Source organism: Microcebus murinus, chromosome 19 (genome assembly GCF_040939455.1).
Source record: "Microcebus murinus isolate Inina chromosome 19, M.murinus_Inina_mat1.0, whole genome shotgun sequence".
Classification (NCBI taxonomy): Eukaryota; Metazoa; Chordata; class Mammalia; order Primates; family Cheirogaleidae; genus Microcebus; species Microcebus murinus.
In genome coordinates this window covers 31412754-31427342 of record NC_134122.1, presented here as the reverse complement: position 1 = coordinate 31427342, position 14589 = coordinate 31412754, and the positions used below count along the sequence as shown (strand labels likewise).

General features: G+C 61.0%; 1 protein-coding gene across 3 annotated transcripts in view; it reads right to left on the bottom strand.

The window, feature by feature from the left end:
- Positions 1 to 14589, bottom strand: part of ELN (elastin) — a 32077-nt gene that overhangs the window by 5884 nt on the left and 11604 nt on the right. For all 3 annotated transcript variants that reach the window (XM_012742255.3, XM_012742257.3, XM_012742256.3), the window contains exons 6-27: positions 14355 to 14456; positions 13985 to 14089; positions 13831 to 13899; positions 13083 to 13130; positions 12082 to 12153; positions 11747 to 11776; positions 11252 to 11323; positions 10614 to 10655; positions 10166 to 10225; positions 9888 to 9935; positions 8186 to 8275; positions 8043 to 8102; positions 7255 to 7449; positions 6171 to 6224; positions 5481 to 5621; positions 5240 to 5281; positions 4872 to 4958; positions 3867 to 3932; positions 2721 to 2867; positions 2580 to 2639; positions 1549 to 1707; positions 878 to 916 (exon numbers count right to left, since the gene is read on the bottom strand). In XM_012742255.3, the coding sequence (XP_012597709.2) occupies positions 878 to 916; positions 1549 to 1707; positions 2580 to 2639; positions 2721 to 2867; positions 3867 to 3932; positions 4872 to 4958; positions 5240 to 5281; positions 5481 to 5621; positions 6171 to 6224; positions 7255 to 7449; positions 8043 to 8102; positions 8186 to 8275; positions 9888 to 9935; positions 10166 to 10225; positions 10614 to 10655; positions 11252 to 11323; positions 11747 to 11776; positions 12082 to 12153; positions 13083 to 13130; positions 13831 to 13899; positions 13985 to 14089; positions 14355 to 14456 (1788 nt within the window). The remainder of the gene's footprint in view (positions 1 to 877; positions 917 to 1548; positions 1708 to 2579; positions 2640 to 2720; positions 2868 to 3866; positions 3933 to 4871; positions 4959 to 5239; positions 5282 to 5480; positions 5622 to 6170; positions 6225 to 7254; positions 7450 to 8042; positions 8103 to 8185; positions 8276 to 9887; positions 9936 to 10165; positions 10226 to 10613; positions 10656 to 11251; positions 11324 to 11746; positions 11777 to 12081; positions 12154 to 13082; positions 13131 to 13830; positions 13900 to 13984; positions 14090 to 14354; positions 14457 to 14589) is intronic.

Genomic DNA, 14589 nt, shown 5'->3' with positions numbered 1-14589 from the left:
GTCCTAAGTGCTTCCCTCGTCTCAGCCTGTTTATTATGTATTGTGCCGGGAAAGGTGGCAGCGTTATCATTCCCATTTTGCAGATGAGAAAGTTGAGGCACAGAACTGGTTAAGCAACGTGCTAAGGGTTCCGCAGGCAGGAAGTGGCTGGGAAGCCCGAGCCCTTCGCTGCCCTGTGGCAGGACACCACTTTGTTCCCCTGGCACTGTCTGTTGACTCGGCCAGGCCAGCCAGGCTCAGCAGCCAGCAGTGAACGGGAGAGGAGCCCGGTCGCTGGGGGTGGTGGCTGAGAAGCCGGGATTTTCCGAGGTGGAAACTGGCCCCAAGCGGACCTGCCGGCAGGCCGGGTTGGTGGATCCCTGGCAGAGGCCCCCCTCCTTGGCTTGCAGGAGGCCAGGAATGCTGGGGCCACAGACAGCGTGAGGCTGGCCAGGCGGGACTGCCCGTGCCAAGTGGAGAGGCAGCAGGTCTGCCACGTCCTCAGTGCTGGCTCGTGGTGGCCGCAGTCCTGCCGACAGGGAGGCGGGCGGGCGGCTGGGGTGCTCAGATGAGGAACACCAGCTCCTCCACTCGGCCAGAGCGTTGGGGGAGCAGGTGGAGGCCGCCCCCTCACACCTACGGCAGCCCTGGCCCCTCCCTGGCCCCGGGGCCTGTGGGACTGTGGTTCTGACCATGGTGGAATTGAGCTTCCCCCGGGGGGCGTTGGAAATCTGAGGCATGTTTTGGGTTGTCCCAGGGGTTGGAAGCACCATAGGCATGTGGTGGGCAGGGGCCAGGTCTGTAGACTGCCACTGATGTGTTCTAGAAACCAGCCAGCCCTGTGCTGTCAGGGACAGGGATGCAGCGAGAGAACAGGGCAGTTGTGGGGTGCACTCACCGTATTTGGCTGCTTTAGCTGCGGCCAGGGATCCAGGCACTGGGGAGAAGGGAAAGAGGCGGGTCAGCAGCTGAGCTCTATGCCTGGGGGTTCTGCTGCCTCCTCCAGGGAGCCCTCCCTGACTTCCTGGGTTTCCATCACCTCCTCAAAGCCCTCCTCAAAGCCACAGCTCCCGAGCCAGGAAGGAGCACATGCTACCAAACACAGCGCTCCAGTGTCTGACCATGCCACTGCCAATCTGATCTGCCCCTTCCTGTCCCCTCTAGGCCCAGCATGAGGCTGGACACAGAGGGGGGCTTGGTGACCGTAGAGTGAGGAGCTGGAGTTCCTAGTGGCCCCCTTGCCACAGAGCACTATAGAAAGGGAGCTGGGCTGCCCTACCCTGCCCTTCCCTGCATGGCGGACAGGCTTTTTCCCAGTCTGGAGCCCTGTCATCTCTCCACCGAGGAGACAGCTGCTCTGCAGTCTGGCAGCCTGGGGTCCCCTTGCCTGGCTGGCCCTCCTCCCCGATCTGCTACCCCACTTACCTCTGCCTGCTCGGGAGAAACTGATGGGGAATTCACTGTGCACCCCTGGGTGGTGTGGGGATGTGGGGCTGCGCTGGGAGGACGAGGTGCTTCCTGCCCCTGAGCTCAAGAGATGTCTCTTCTAGCTCCTAGAAGGCCCCTCACCTGCACCTGCCCCAAAGCCGGGAACACCAGCGCCAACTCCAAGTCCGGGAACACCAGCGCCAACTCCAAGTCTGGGAATGCCAGCACCAACTCCAAGTCCGGGAACACCAGCACCAACTCCAAGTCCGGGAACGCCAGCACCAAGCCCAGCTGCAGCGCCTGCAGAGAGAGGGCAGTGGGTGGTGGCAGCAGGGCGGGAGCATGACCCCGAGGAGATGCCCTGAGCCAGTCCCCAGGGGAAGGGGCCCAGACCCAGGCAATGGCCTTGCCCCCATCTCCAGACCTGCCCCCAGCCCAGCCCCTGTGCTGCACTGCAGTGGCGTCCCTAAAGCTGCCCCACCCGCCCAGCCCCGGGCTGCATTAGGGCCGCACACTCTGGACACCACTTCCTTTCCAGACTAATCTCCGGCTCTTCTCTCTTGGATGAGCTCATTTCTTTTCTTCTCTTTCTTTCTTTCTTTTTTTTTTTTGAGACAGAGTCTCACTCTGTTGCTCCGGCTAGAGTGCCATGGCGTCAGCCTAGCTCACAGCAACCTCAAACTCCTGGGCTCACGCGATCCTTCTGCCTCAGCCTCCTGAGTAGCTGGGATTACAGGCACGCACCACCATGCCCGGCTGATTTTTTCTATTTTTTAGTAGAGGCGGGGTCTCACTGTTGCTCAAGCTGGTCTTGAACTCCTGAGCTCAAACGATCCACTCACCTTGGCCTCCCAGAGTGCTAGGATTACAGGCGTGAGCCACCACGCCCGGCCTGGCTGAGCTCCTTTCGACCTCCTAACGGCCTTCTGTTAGGAAGGTACTGCCATCACCCACCCTTAACACGTGAGGACAGGCTAACTCGGAGGTCACTCAGCTAGTGAGGGACCAGGACTTGAACCCAGGTCTCCCACATGCCAAGTCGGCACTTCCCACCCGTCTGCCTGCTGCCTTGGGGATCTAAGGAGGCTACGGGGCAGGTCTGAGAGGCTGTGTATCTTGGGCCCAGCTCAGGCTTGGGCCGGAAGGGGACAGGAAGGCGGCAGGGCACTCACGGAGCTGGGCTTTGGCGGCCGCCTTAGCAGCGGATTTGGCTGCAGCTGGGGTCCCCACTCCTGGAGGGAGAGAGAGGGGGGTCAGGGACGGTGCCCACGGAGGCTTCGGGAGCTCCCCAGGCCCACCTGCTCATAGCTCACCTGCAACACCAGGGCCGATGCCAACGCCGGGCGCCACGCCGACACCGGGGACCACTCCAGGGGCCACGCCTACACCAGGGACCACTCCAGGGGCCACGCCTACACCGGGGACCACTCCAGGGGCCACGCCGGCACCGGGGCCTAACCCTAGAAGAGTGAGAATAGCTAATCCGTATCCAAAGCCCGGCCAAAAAGGGCAGAAGCCGATGGGAGGAGCACTGGCTGGAGCCCTGGGCTCTCGTCCCGGCTCTACAGACTTACTGTGTGCCCCTGGACCAGTCACCTGTCCCTGAGGGGCATCAGCTCCTTCACCACTAATATGAAGTATGTGCAGGGTCAGGAGTTCTTAACCTTTTGAGGGACCGGGGCCTCCTGGGAGTCTTGAGGGTGATAGAAGCAGAGTTATGTAGTCTGAGGGGCTTTGCAAGGCAGGCAGACCTGGGTACAAATCTCAGCTCAGCACCGTTTAGCTGTGTGACTGTGGGCAAGTTACTGAGGCTCTGGGAACCTCAGTTTCTACATCTGTGAAATGGGAATAATGACACCAACTTCGTAAGATGGTTGTGTATGAGAATTAGGGGGTCAGTGGACTGTGGTTAAGACACTTTCTGGCCTACTCGGTCTTAGAGGTTCTGATCCGAACCTTTATGTCCTCAGGTCCCTAAGGCCGAGGCACACGGCTCCCAGGGCCACCCAGGAGCTGACACACAGCTGAAAGCTAACAAGTGGGACTGCTGCGAGTCTCCGTATTCAGGAAACTGGGCAGCTGGGGCTGCCAGGGTGGCCCTCGGATGTCGCAAGAGATGGGGACTAAGAAGTGCTGCAGTCGCTTGAGGGGGGCTGGAGCCCAGAGGAGCCAGCGTGAGGTCGGGGCAGGGGGGCAGGCCCCAGCCAGACCGGGGGGTCCAGGGCCTTTGGGAATGGGGACATGGGTCCTGGGGCTCACTAGGGCCTCTTCTCACTCTGTTTCCCTAATCAGAACGTCACCCACACTCCTGAAGGCCATCGGATGGGCCAAAGTCTCTGAGGAAGGCCACTCCTGAATGTGATGGCTAGAGGGGGCTGGAGAGGCAGGGGGACTGGGCAGCAGACCCCAGAGCAGGGGGGGGAGAAGCACGCTCTTCGATGGGGTGGGGAGGCACTCACCGAACTGGGCAGCCTTGGCGGCAGCTTTGGCAGCTGCGGCTGCTGCAGCTGCTGGGCTCCCTGCTCCTGGAGGGGTGAGGGGGGATGAGGGAGTAGTCCCCAGCACCTCTCCCCATCCCTCCCCACCCCACTGTTGGAAGCCCTCCCAGAATCCACCTCTAGGGAGCTCTTTCCCTCCTGAAGTCCCTCTCCCTGCACTGTCTCCTTGAGTTAGAGACAGAAGGAAGCGTGCAGTGCCCAGCTGGGTCTCAGGCCTGGCTCTGTGATCGCCCACTAGCACCTGGGGACACCCCTGTCCTTCCTTGAGTGCAGACTTGAGAAGCAGCTCTAGCTGTGGGCTGAAATTCTAGCCCTGGGCTGTCACTGGCGGGGCGTGGTGGTCCTGTCCTACCCCAGGTCTGAAAGCTCTGTGGCGCTCTCTGCTTCGGTAATTTCTTACAAATCTTAGTATCCCTTAGTAGCCCAAATCTTAGTAGCCCTACAATAGCCAAAACTATTGGAAGAAATAGCTCATTTTTTGAGGTAAATTAAAAGGGGAATTTTCTCCTGGAAAGAAGAAGGAATGCAGAAGAGGAACCTTCCAATGGGAAAACAACCAAGGAAAGTTGTCACTTAATGTCATGGCCACTTAATCTCTTCCCTTTGGCCCGTGACTGGTGGAGGAGGAAGAACACAGGGTGGAAGGTTCTGCCTGATGAGGAACCAGAAAGGCCCACTGAGTAAATGGAACCCCCGGTCTAGCAGAGCAGGGCTGTGACACCCAGCCGCTGGCGTTCCTGAGCCTCCCCAGGCAGGGAGGGGACTTGCCAGTTTCCTTTGGCACTCAGAACCCCAGGCACAGAGGGCTCTTCCCTCCAGACCAGCCTAGGGGAAGTTGCTTTCTCTCCTCCCCATCTCTGGGCTCAGTCTTATCATCTGTAAAATGGTACGGTTGACCTCAGTCAACTCCAGGGCCCCTTCCATGAGGCAAACCAAGTCTGTCTCTGGGCTGGGGACACAGCTCACCTGGGATTCCTTCAGCACCTGGTACTCCTGGGACTGCGCCTGGTACACCTGGCACCAGCCCTCCCAGGGCTCCAGCTCCTGCAGCACCTGGAGGAGTGAAGAGCGTCCAGCCTCGCCCCTCCTGGAGGCCACCTCTTGGGGGAGCGGGGGTGGGGCGGGAGGATGGGGGCGGTGCAGGATGGCTGCCTGGCACCTTCGACTGTCTGGTTTGGGGTAGGGTGAGCTGGTCACCAATAGCCCTAATGGCAGGCAACCAAAAAGGGCAGTAGAGTTGAGTGTGGCTTTGGGAGACAGGGGCGGGGGACTCGCACCCTTGGCCCAGGCCCTGTGGAGAGCAGGGCCTGGGGACAGGCAGGCAGGGCACTCACCGTACTTGGCAGCTTTGGCGGCAGCCGCGGCCCGGGCTTCAGCTTCAAGGAAATGAGAAAGAAAGACACGCTCGGAAGGCTTGCCTGGGTCTCAGCTGTGCTCACCGCTCTCCCTGTCTTCTCCCCAACTCCTCCCTGAGCAGTCAAGCCCTGTGGACACCCCACTCCCCCCCGCATGGCCCAACAGGAAAGAAGCCCCCACCCCTTCGCCACCGATCTCCCAGATGTTGCTAAGGCTCACGGGAAAGGCCGGCTCCAGGGACACCACCGACTCCGACTCCGGGGATTCCTCCGACTCCGGGCACGACACCGTAGCCGGGAATGCCCCCAGCGCCAACCCCGTAAGTGGGAATGCCTCCAACTCCGACTCCCCCCCTGGCTCCTGCAGGCGGAAGGGAACCGAGGGAAAGAACCTTGGTGAGGGCTGGCAGGGCTCCGGGGGTGCTGGTCGGCTGGGAGAGGACACAGCTTCCCCCAGCCTGGTCCGTGAAGGACAGGAAGCCACGCGGCCCCCACAGCCTGTGTGTGAAGCTCTACCGACACCCTTAGGTCCTCCCCCCACCCCTCTCTTCTCAGGGCACTGGGAGAAGGACCCCCTTGTTGGATGTGGGGAGACTGTTGGCAGGTTCCATATTCCCAGCCAGGTTTGGGCTCCTCTGGGAGGGCCCTGGCCAGAGCAGGGCGGGTCAGGATCACTGTCCCCAATGTGGATGCCATCCTGCCACTCTCCCAATGCTCAGCCCCATGGCCTCACGGTGGGAGACAACTGGGGAGACATTGCCCTAGGGCTGCCAGGTCCAAGTCCAGCTCTGCCAGTGACTTCCTCTGTGACCTTGGACAAGTCATTCACCTTCTCTGGGCAACTAGATGAGAGTCGTTAGTTCTGGCAGATAAGCCGGGACAGGGTGGGGCAGAGCTATCACAAACTCACCATATTTGGCTGCTTTGGCGGCAGCTTTCGCAGCTGCAGCTGGTGACACAGCCCCTGGAGAGATCAAGGGGGACACAAATGCTCAGGAGAGAACGGAGAAGAGAGGCTTGGTATAGATTCCTCTGTCCACCCATCTGTCTGTCAGTCTACCTTCTTCTGTCTGTCGACCCCACATAGAGTTGTCCACCCATCTGCCTGTCTGCCCACCCAGCCACTCGACCCCTCTATCCACCCATTGACCCACATCTATGTCTCTCCATTTGTCTGTCTATTCTTGGACCTCAATCCACCCACCCAACTACCTGACTCTCTGTCCACCCATGTGCTCACCTAGCCATCACCTTATCCACTCATCTGCCCATCTAGCCACTCACCTAACCATCTATCCAACCATCATTTTACATTTGCCTGCCCATCCTGCCATCACCCATCTGTTCATCTGCTCATCCAACCCTGTGCCCATCCATCCACACCTCTACCCATCCTTCTAACCACTTATCTAGTCTCCACTTGCCTGTCCATCAGTCTTCCTACCTACCCATTCATCTATCCATTCACCTTTTTACCCATCTATCCATGCATGTATCCACCCATCCTGGTATCTGTCCGTCTACCCACCCACCTGCCTACTCTCTCATCCACCACTTTGCCTACTCATTCACATGGCCACTCACCTGCCTTCTCAGTTGTCCATCCACCCATCTATCCTTCCACACACCCACCCATCCACATACCCGCCCATCCCTCCACCCACCCATTCTTCCACCCACCCATCCTTCCACCCACACACCCATCTATCCATCACAGACTGAACACCTACTCAGCTAAGGGCTGGGAACAGAGATGAAAAAGACATGGTCTTCTCCCTGGGAGCACACTGACAGCCAGAAGGTCAATTGGAGATGATACTGGTACTAGCTAATTGGGAAGCTGTTACAGCCCAAGGGAGGAGGATGAGGGAATGAGGTATGGCCAAGGGTATGGACAGATAGGTGAGGTGTTAGAGAGGATCCAAAAGTTCTGGCAATAGTCTCAATATTTCTCTCTTACACAGGTGCACACACACACATACAGCCCAGCTCACCGACTCCAACTCCTGGAACGCCAACTCCCGGGACTCCAACACCTGGGACCCCAACTCCTGGGACTCCAACTCCTGGGACACCAACTCCTGGGACACCAACTCCTGGGACACCAACTCCTGGGACCCCAACTCCTGGAACACCAACTCCTGGGACACCAAAGCCTGGCCCACCGGGCACTAAGCCTCCAGGAGCTCCTGTGGGAGGGAAAGGGTTGTTGTCCTGGCCCGTGGGAACCTCACAGGGTCTCTAAGGGCAGTGGTCCAGGGGAGCTACAAGACTGACAGTCAGTCCCAAGCCCAGGGTCACAGGTGGGTTGGCATTTCCTTGGCATGGATCCAACTCATCAGAAAGGTGTGGAGGGACTAAGAAAGAGGGTCCCTAAAGAGCTCCAAGGGTTTGCATCTGTGGGTTGGGAAGAACGAGGTCTATTTCTAAAGCAAAGTCAGAATTCTCAGCACTGGGAACCCAGGCAGTGGACACAGGGGACGCCTGTGGGGTGGCCATGGGAGGGTGGAGTGGGAGGAGCCTGGTGCTCCACAGGGTCCCCCCCACCCCTGCTGGCTCAATCATGTGTCAGTGGAGAGCAATGGAGATGGCATCCCAGGTAGGGACCAGAAGGAACAGAGGCAAGGAGGTGTGAACTGCGCATGTTTGGGGAGGGGGTTGGGGGGTAGGCAGGGTGCCATGGATGGCCAACTCCATCCGGCCTTATAGGACTGGGGTCTCTAAGGCCCATGCAGAGGCCAGGGCAGGCCCGAGTCCTGGGCGGCAACCCAGGGGCACTCACCGTACTTGGCGGCCTTAGCAGCTGCCTTCGCAGCTGCAGCTGCAGCTGGAGTCCCAGCCCCTGGAAAGACAGTCACAGAAGGTGAGGTCCCTGCCCTGTGGCCCTCTCAAGGACATCCCCACGCCTGCTGGAACTGACACTACCTGCGATGCCTCCAATTCCAGGAATTGCACCGGCCACGCCAGGAATGCCGGCCCCTCCAACACCAGGGAGGACTCCGGCTCCTCCAGCACCTGATGGAATAGGGACAGTATGATATGGCCGGGCATGGCAGGAAGGCCACTGAGATGCTGGCATTTTAACCAGTGCAATCTCATCGGGGAATGAGGCCCGGTGTCTCTGGCCGGGCCTGCTGGGGAAGGCCCCCACTCCTTGTGCCTTGACTCACCCCCAAAGTGTCCATTTCAACACGCTCATTAAGGGACTTGTGTGTTTGCAGACAAATCCCATTCTAATCACTGCCACATACTGAGAAACCACAGCGGCCTCGCCCTGGGCCAGAGGGGCCCCCGTAGGAATGTTCAAGGCTTCCTCTCTCTGTGTTCCGAAGCCTCCGCCAAGTTCGTAATCCAAGCGCCTGGCCGCCTGGCTCTGGCAGCCCCTCGCTCTCGAGCCCTCATTCCAGCTGTCCCCCCAGCCACGGGGCCAAGGAGCCTCGGGTGCCTGGAGGGGGGCCCGGGGGGGCTTCCAGGGCGCGGGCCCAGCTCCCTGCTTCCCCCCACATTCTCGCCCCTTGACTAGGGGGAGACACGGGAAGGGCTCCCCTGGGGCTGTGGATGAAGGAGAGGACCTCAGCCCCCACGGCCTGGCCCTGAGCAGGGCAGGGGACAGATGCCCCTCTGCCCAAGCCGCAGGCACAGGAAGGCCACGCCGCATCTGCAGCCATGCCCTCCAAGGGATAGCCGGCTCGAGGAGCAAGTTAAAAATTTTATGGTACATATTAAATTGATATATAACTATTAAAAATTTTAAATGCTCATATATGTACCACTTAAAATCATCTTTCTAACCACCATGGTACCCGTTCCCTCTGCTCAGGCTCCTTGTTCCTGTTTTAACCACATGGCAGACTCCAGTTATATTTTAAAGACTAACTCAGATGTCGCTTTCTCTGGGAAGCCTTCCTGTGTTCCCAAGTGGGAATAAGTCCTCCCCCTCAGCTCCCACAGCAGTGCCTACATTCTCCAGGGGGACCTGTCTGTCCCCAATCTCTGAGATGTGGGAATGCGGGGGGGGGGGCGGTAGGGAAGGAAGGAGGGAGGGATGAAAGGATGGAGGGATGGATGGGGGATGGAGGGGGATGGAGGGATAGAGAGAGGGAAGGACAAAAGGATGGAGGGAGGGATGGAGGGATGGAGGGATGAAGGGATGGAGAGAAGGAGGGATGGATGGAAGGATGGAGGGGGATGGAGAGAGGGAGGGACAAAAGGATGGAGGGAGGGAGGGAGGGATGGAGGGATGAAGGGATGGAGAGAAGGAGGGATGAAAGGATGGATGGAGGGAGGGAGGGATGGAGGGAAGGGATGGATGGAGGGATGGAGAGAGGGAGGGATGAAAGGATGGATGGAGGGAGGGATGGATGGAGGGAGGGACGGATGGAGGGAGGAAGGGATGAAAGGATAGAGGGATGGAGAGAGGGAGGGATGAAAGGATGGAGGGAGGGAGGTGTGGATGGATGGCAAGGAGAGATGGAGGATGGGGTAGGGATGGGGGAGACAGCTGGATGGACAGTGTTGAGAATGCTGGGTAGGTGGAGGGCAGAGGCCACCTTGCTTGTTGTCTGGGGGGCAGGCCCTCAGACAACTGGGGCTGGGGCTGGCTGGTGGGGACTCCAGGGGTACTCACCATACTTTGCTGCTTTAGCTGCTGCTGCTGCAGCCTGGGCACCAACCCCTGGGGAAGTGGGGTGGGGAGGAAATGACTCTGAAAACAGTGCTCCTGCGTCTGCAGAGCCCACCTGTTTCCAGCCCCAAGAGAACCAACCCACTGAGGTCTAGGTGTGGGTGTGGGCTTCACAGCAGGCAGAGGCTGGCGGAGCTGCCCCCATCCAGGACCTTTCTCCAGGTTCAGACCCAGGGTGGCCAGTGCCCCTGTGGCTGGAAGTGGCTGGAGCCCTTCCTTACCTGTCCCCGTTGGGTAGCCAGCCTTGGCCCCGGCGCCAGCCACTCCTCCGGGCCCGTAGCCTGCAGAGCAGAGAGGCTCAGCGGTCACTGTGCAGACATGTCACCACTGCTGCCCTCCCCTGCCCTGCCCTTGGGGCCCAGGCTGTCTCTAGTCTCCACCTGTCACCCCCAGCCAGAGTGAAAACAAATACTAATGTGTGCGGCTCATTATTCGCATCGTACAGATGAGGACACTGAGGCTCAGAGAAGCAAAATGGCTCAGCCAAGGCCTTGCTAGGGGTGAATGGAGCCAGGCTGTCGGAGTCCAAATTCCACGCTCTTTCTTTCTGGGATTCCGTTCCGCCCCCTCTTCCAGCTAGGTGCCCAGGGCTGGAGCCACAGCACCCTTGCCAGGACCCTGGAGCCGGAAAGAGCTTGAAGCCCACAAGTCTAGGAGGACCTCACTCACCGTAGGGCAGTTTCCCAGTGCTGTAGGGCAGTCCATAGCCACCTGGGGAGAGGGCAGTGTGGAGTGTGGGCTCAGGGGCTGCCTGGCTGGGCTCCCACCTACCCGGGTGGACAGACCTACCCCTGCAGGTGCTGTGGCCCGAGAACCCCCCACAAGGGCCCTGAGCTGCTCCCAGTGGCTCTCGGGAGAGCAGAGGCCCTGGGTGGAGGAGGGAGAGGACGCCCATCCCCTGCAACCCGGGCCCCACCATGGCCTAGAGTCTGAGGATCTCAGTCCCTTCTGCCACGGGAAGCATCTCACTGTCGGAGCTGACGGGGCTGGAGGGGTGGGGTGCAGTGGGTTGATGTCAGAGGGGTCCTCCCAGTGAGTGGCGTTTCTTACCATCCACACACATGGCTCCCGTCAGGGCTGTGGGTCCCTGTGCGTGTGCGTGCGTGTGCATGTGCATACGTGTGCATGCAAGTGAGTCCGACACCTGCGGGACTGACTTGCCCATGTTCTCCTTGGCTGGTGACCATAGTGGGCTTTGATACCCAGGCTTCCCGACCACCCCACCCTAAGAGACACCCTCGGCCAAGCAAGTGCCCCTCAGGCCGGCTTCTCAGCGGGAGGCGCCGTGAGTCTCGCCTCTGACTGACCTGGCAGCTTGGGTGCCTTGATGGGGTAGCCCAGGGGGACTCCAGGCTGCTGGCCCCCAAAGGGCCCAACCCCTGTAGGGATAAAGGGCGCAAGTTCAGGTCTGAGCAACCCCTTCAGACCTTCCGCCTCACACTCCGCTTTCTGCTCAGACGGAAGGGGCTCCCTGCTGCGCCCAGAAACCTCCCTGCCTCTCCATCGTGGCCAGCCAAGCCATCCCCAGGGGCAGGCCACTTCCTCCAGGAGGCTGCAGGACTGTCTCCCTCCTGGGGTTTGGGACCCCATGTAGCCCATGTAGCCCTTGGCTCGATGAGTGGCTTTCTGGGCTGGTGTGGGTTGCTACACCGATGGGGGCCTGGGCGGGGGAGCACAAAGGCCTGGAGCGCAGGCATGAGGGGCATTGGGATGCCTGGGTGGCACTTGGGTGCCTAGCCCCTTCCAGGGCAAGAGCCCCAGCCCAGCTGGCCACTGTGCTGGCCTGACCAGCCTTGCCTCACCTGGGATTCCTGCAAAAGCACCGCCTCCACCTGCAATGACAAAGACCTGTCACTGCAGCTGCCACCATGTACACAGGGCTGGGCAGCACCCAGGGGCAGGCAGGCCCAAGCAGTGGCCAGTCCTGCCTGGACACCCAGCTCCTGCTGCCCTGACACCTGCTCTGGCATTTCTGAACACTGTGCTGCCCACCCTGGCCCGCTGTCCCAGGGCTGGGGCAGGGGGTGCCCACCCGGAGGGCCCGGGGTGAGCCCAGGATCCCCATCCCGTCTTGTGTCCCAGGCCGGAGGGCGGGTGAAGAGCCCCGCCATGGGGTCCCAGCCTACTGGATGCGTACCTGGGGCCTTGGGCTTCACTCCTGTTCCAGTGGGGACCCCAGGGAGCACCCCCACACCTGGAAACCGAGCTCCTGGGGGGCAGAGAAGGGTCCGGCGGTGAGGGCACGAAGGCAGGCCCTGCGGCCCAGCTGGGCACCCCTCCCCTCCTCGGGTCCCACAGCCGACCTCCTGTGACAGGCACGGCTCACGGGGCGGTGGAGGAAGGACCTGACTGGTGGTGACTTTCTCTCCCGTCTGGCCCAAAGTCAGAAGATCTGAGTTTTAATCCTATTTCCTGTCCATGTGAGCTCGTGCCTCATCTCTACGCTGGAGTTAATCACTAAAGCCGCCCTGACCACCCTCGCAGAGCAAGCAGAGAGGGGGCGAGCCGGTGTGGGGTGGGCCTGGCCGCGGCCCAGGGAAGCCTGTGCCCTCGGAGCTCCTGCCCGGTGTCACTCCCAACCCAGGCCCACAAAGCAGCCATTCAGCCGCCGCCAGGGACCCCTGTGCCAGTGTCTCCCACCTCTCCTGTGTCCCCTGGGGCTAGGCCACCTCGGCCGCGAGGGGGGACAAAGAGGGAGGGCCACCCTGTCAGCAAATCCTGCAGAGCAGTCTGAGTCTGGGCTTTTGGGGGAATTCAGGAGGTCACATGCTGGGTCGGGTGGTCAGGCCCTGGCAGGGGCTGGAGGCTGAGGGCGCAGCTCTTCAGGGTCTCCTGCAGGGCAGACTCGCTTGGCCGCACCCTGGTGACTCACAGCTTTTGGGAAACAGCTGGTCACACTGGGGTCTGTGCTCAGGGGCCCATCTCGGGTGCTGATGGTCTGGGCCTGGGATCAGGGCTTGGGTGGGGCTGGGGACACACCAGGGACCTTGTGTCGATAAGCCTGAGCTTGGACACTGGGGGAGACAGCGCTGGTCAGGACCCAAGGCCTCTGGTGGGCTCTGCTTGTGGGGAAGAGGGGCACTAGGGAGACAGACAGGGGCTGCTTCTCTTTCTGTAGGTCCCCTCCCCTGCCCTCACCTGTGCCTGGGAGCACTCCACCTGGGTATACACCTGGAAGCCCCACACCTGCAGCCAAAAGAAAAAGGAGCCGTGAGCAGCAGCTCAGCCTTCAGGGGCCCCTCCTCCTGCCCAGGCAGCTCCAGGGCTCCCAAACCAGCAGCCCCTGTGCCTGGCGGGGCGGCCAGGGACAGACGTGGGGTGGCCGCAGCCCTCCTCCTACGAGTTTCGGAAGTCATCTGCACACCCTTCTGTGCGTGGATTTATCTCTGTCTCCTGGAGCCTGTTTACATGGCCCGGCCAGCCCACCTCTGCTAACCACTTCCAGATGTCCCCTCCCTGCTGTGTGGACTCAGGCAGCCTTTTTTTTAACCTGAAGTCACTTCCTAAAGGGCCTGATGCAGCAGAAACAGGCACCAATGGGGTGGCAGAGGATGCCGGCCCCACTCCAGCTCCACTATGACTTGTGGTGGGCCCTCCTGCACTGAGCCTCAGTTTCCCCATCTGTCATTGGCCAGCCTGCCACAGAGCCTGTCTCTGGGGTCTGTTTCCGTTCCAAGATCCTGGGAGAAGGGCCTGGAAGGTAGGCCAAGCTCTTCCCCTCAATTCACAGCCGTAGGTACCACGCTTTGGCCGGCTGTTTCCCTGCCCTGCCGCAGCCAGGCCCGCCCTTCCTCCTCCAGCGCAGTGGGCTGGAGGGGGGCTGTTCCGCCCTGACCTCTGCCCCATCCTGACCTCTGTCCTCCAGCCCCAGGGAGTCCACACTGACCGGGCACTTTCCCAGGCTTCGCTCCGGCTCCAACTCCTACTCCAGCTCCGGGCTGAGGAACCACGGCACCTGGCACAGAAGGGGCTGGCGTCAGAGCTGGCTCCGCCTGGGACCTGCAGCCTCGACCCAGGGAGCTCAGGGCCAGCCACCATACCTGTAGACACGCCTAAGCCACCGACACCACCAATGCCACCGACACCACCAATACCACCGACACCACCAATACCGCCGACTCCAGCAACACCGCCGAGCCCAGCACCTGCAGAGCCAGGAGTGGGAGAGGTGAGGGTCGTACGAGGAACAGTGGGAGGAGGAAGGGCCCTGGGCTGCATGTGGAGGGCCCAGTGTTGAGGTCTGGCTCGGCCACCAACTCACAGCCAGCTGTGTCCCCGAGCCTCAGTAGGCTGGAGAAGAGATTCCTGCCCACCTGCCTCCCAGGCCTGGGATCGGGGAAGGCTCTTTGCAGAGCGGATGGTGCAAGGAAGCCAGAGGGCTTCCAGTGTGTCCCCGTGAGTACCACTCACCAGCCTTGGCGGCTGCTTTATAGGCTGCAGCAGCGGCGGCCGCTCCGCCGGGCGCCAGGGCCCCCGGGAAGGTGCCGGCAGGGAAGGCACCGAGACCTGCACCTGCGGAGGGGAGGGTGGGGTGAGGGCCTGAGCTGTCACACCATGGAGACCCCTGAGCCCCAGCCCGGCCTGCCCTGTCCACTTAGGAAGCACACTCGAGGCTCTTCTGGTCTCCACGGGACATCAGCGCCAA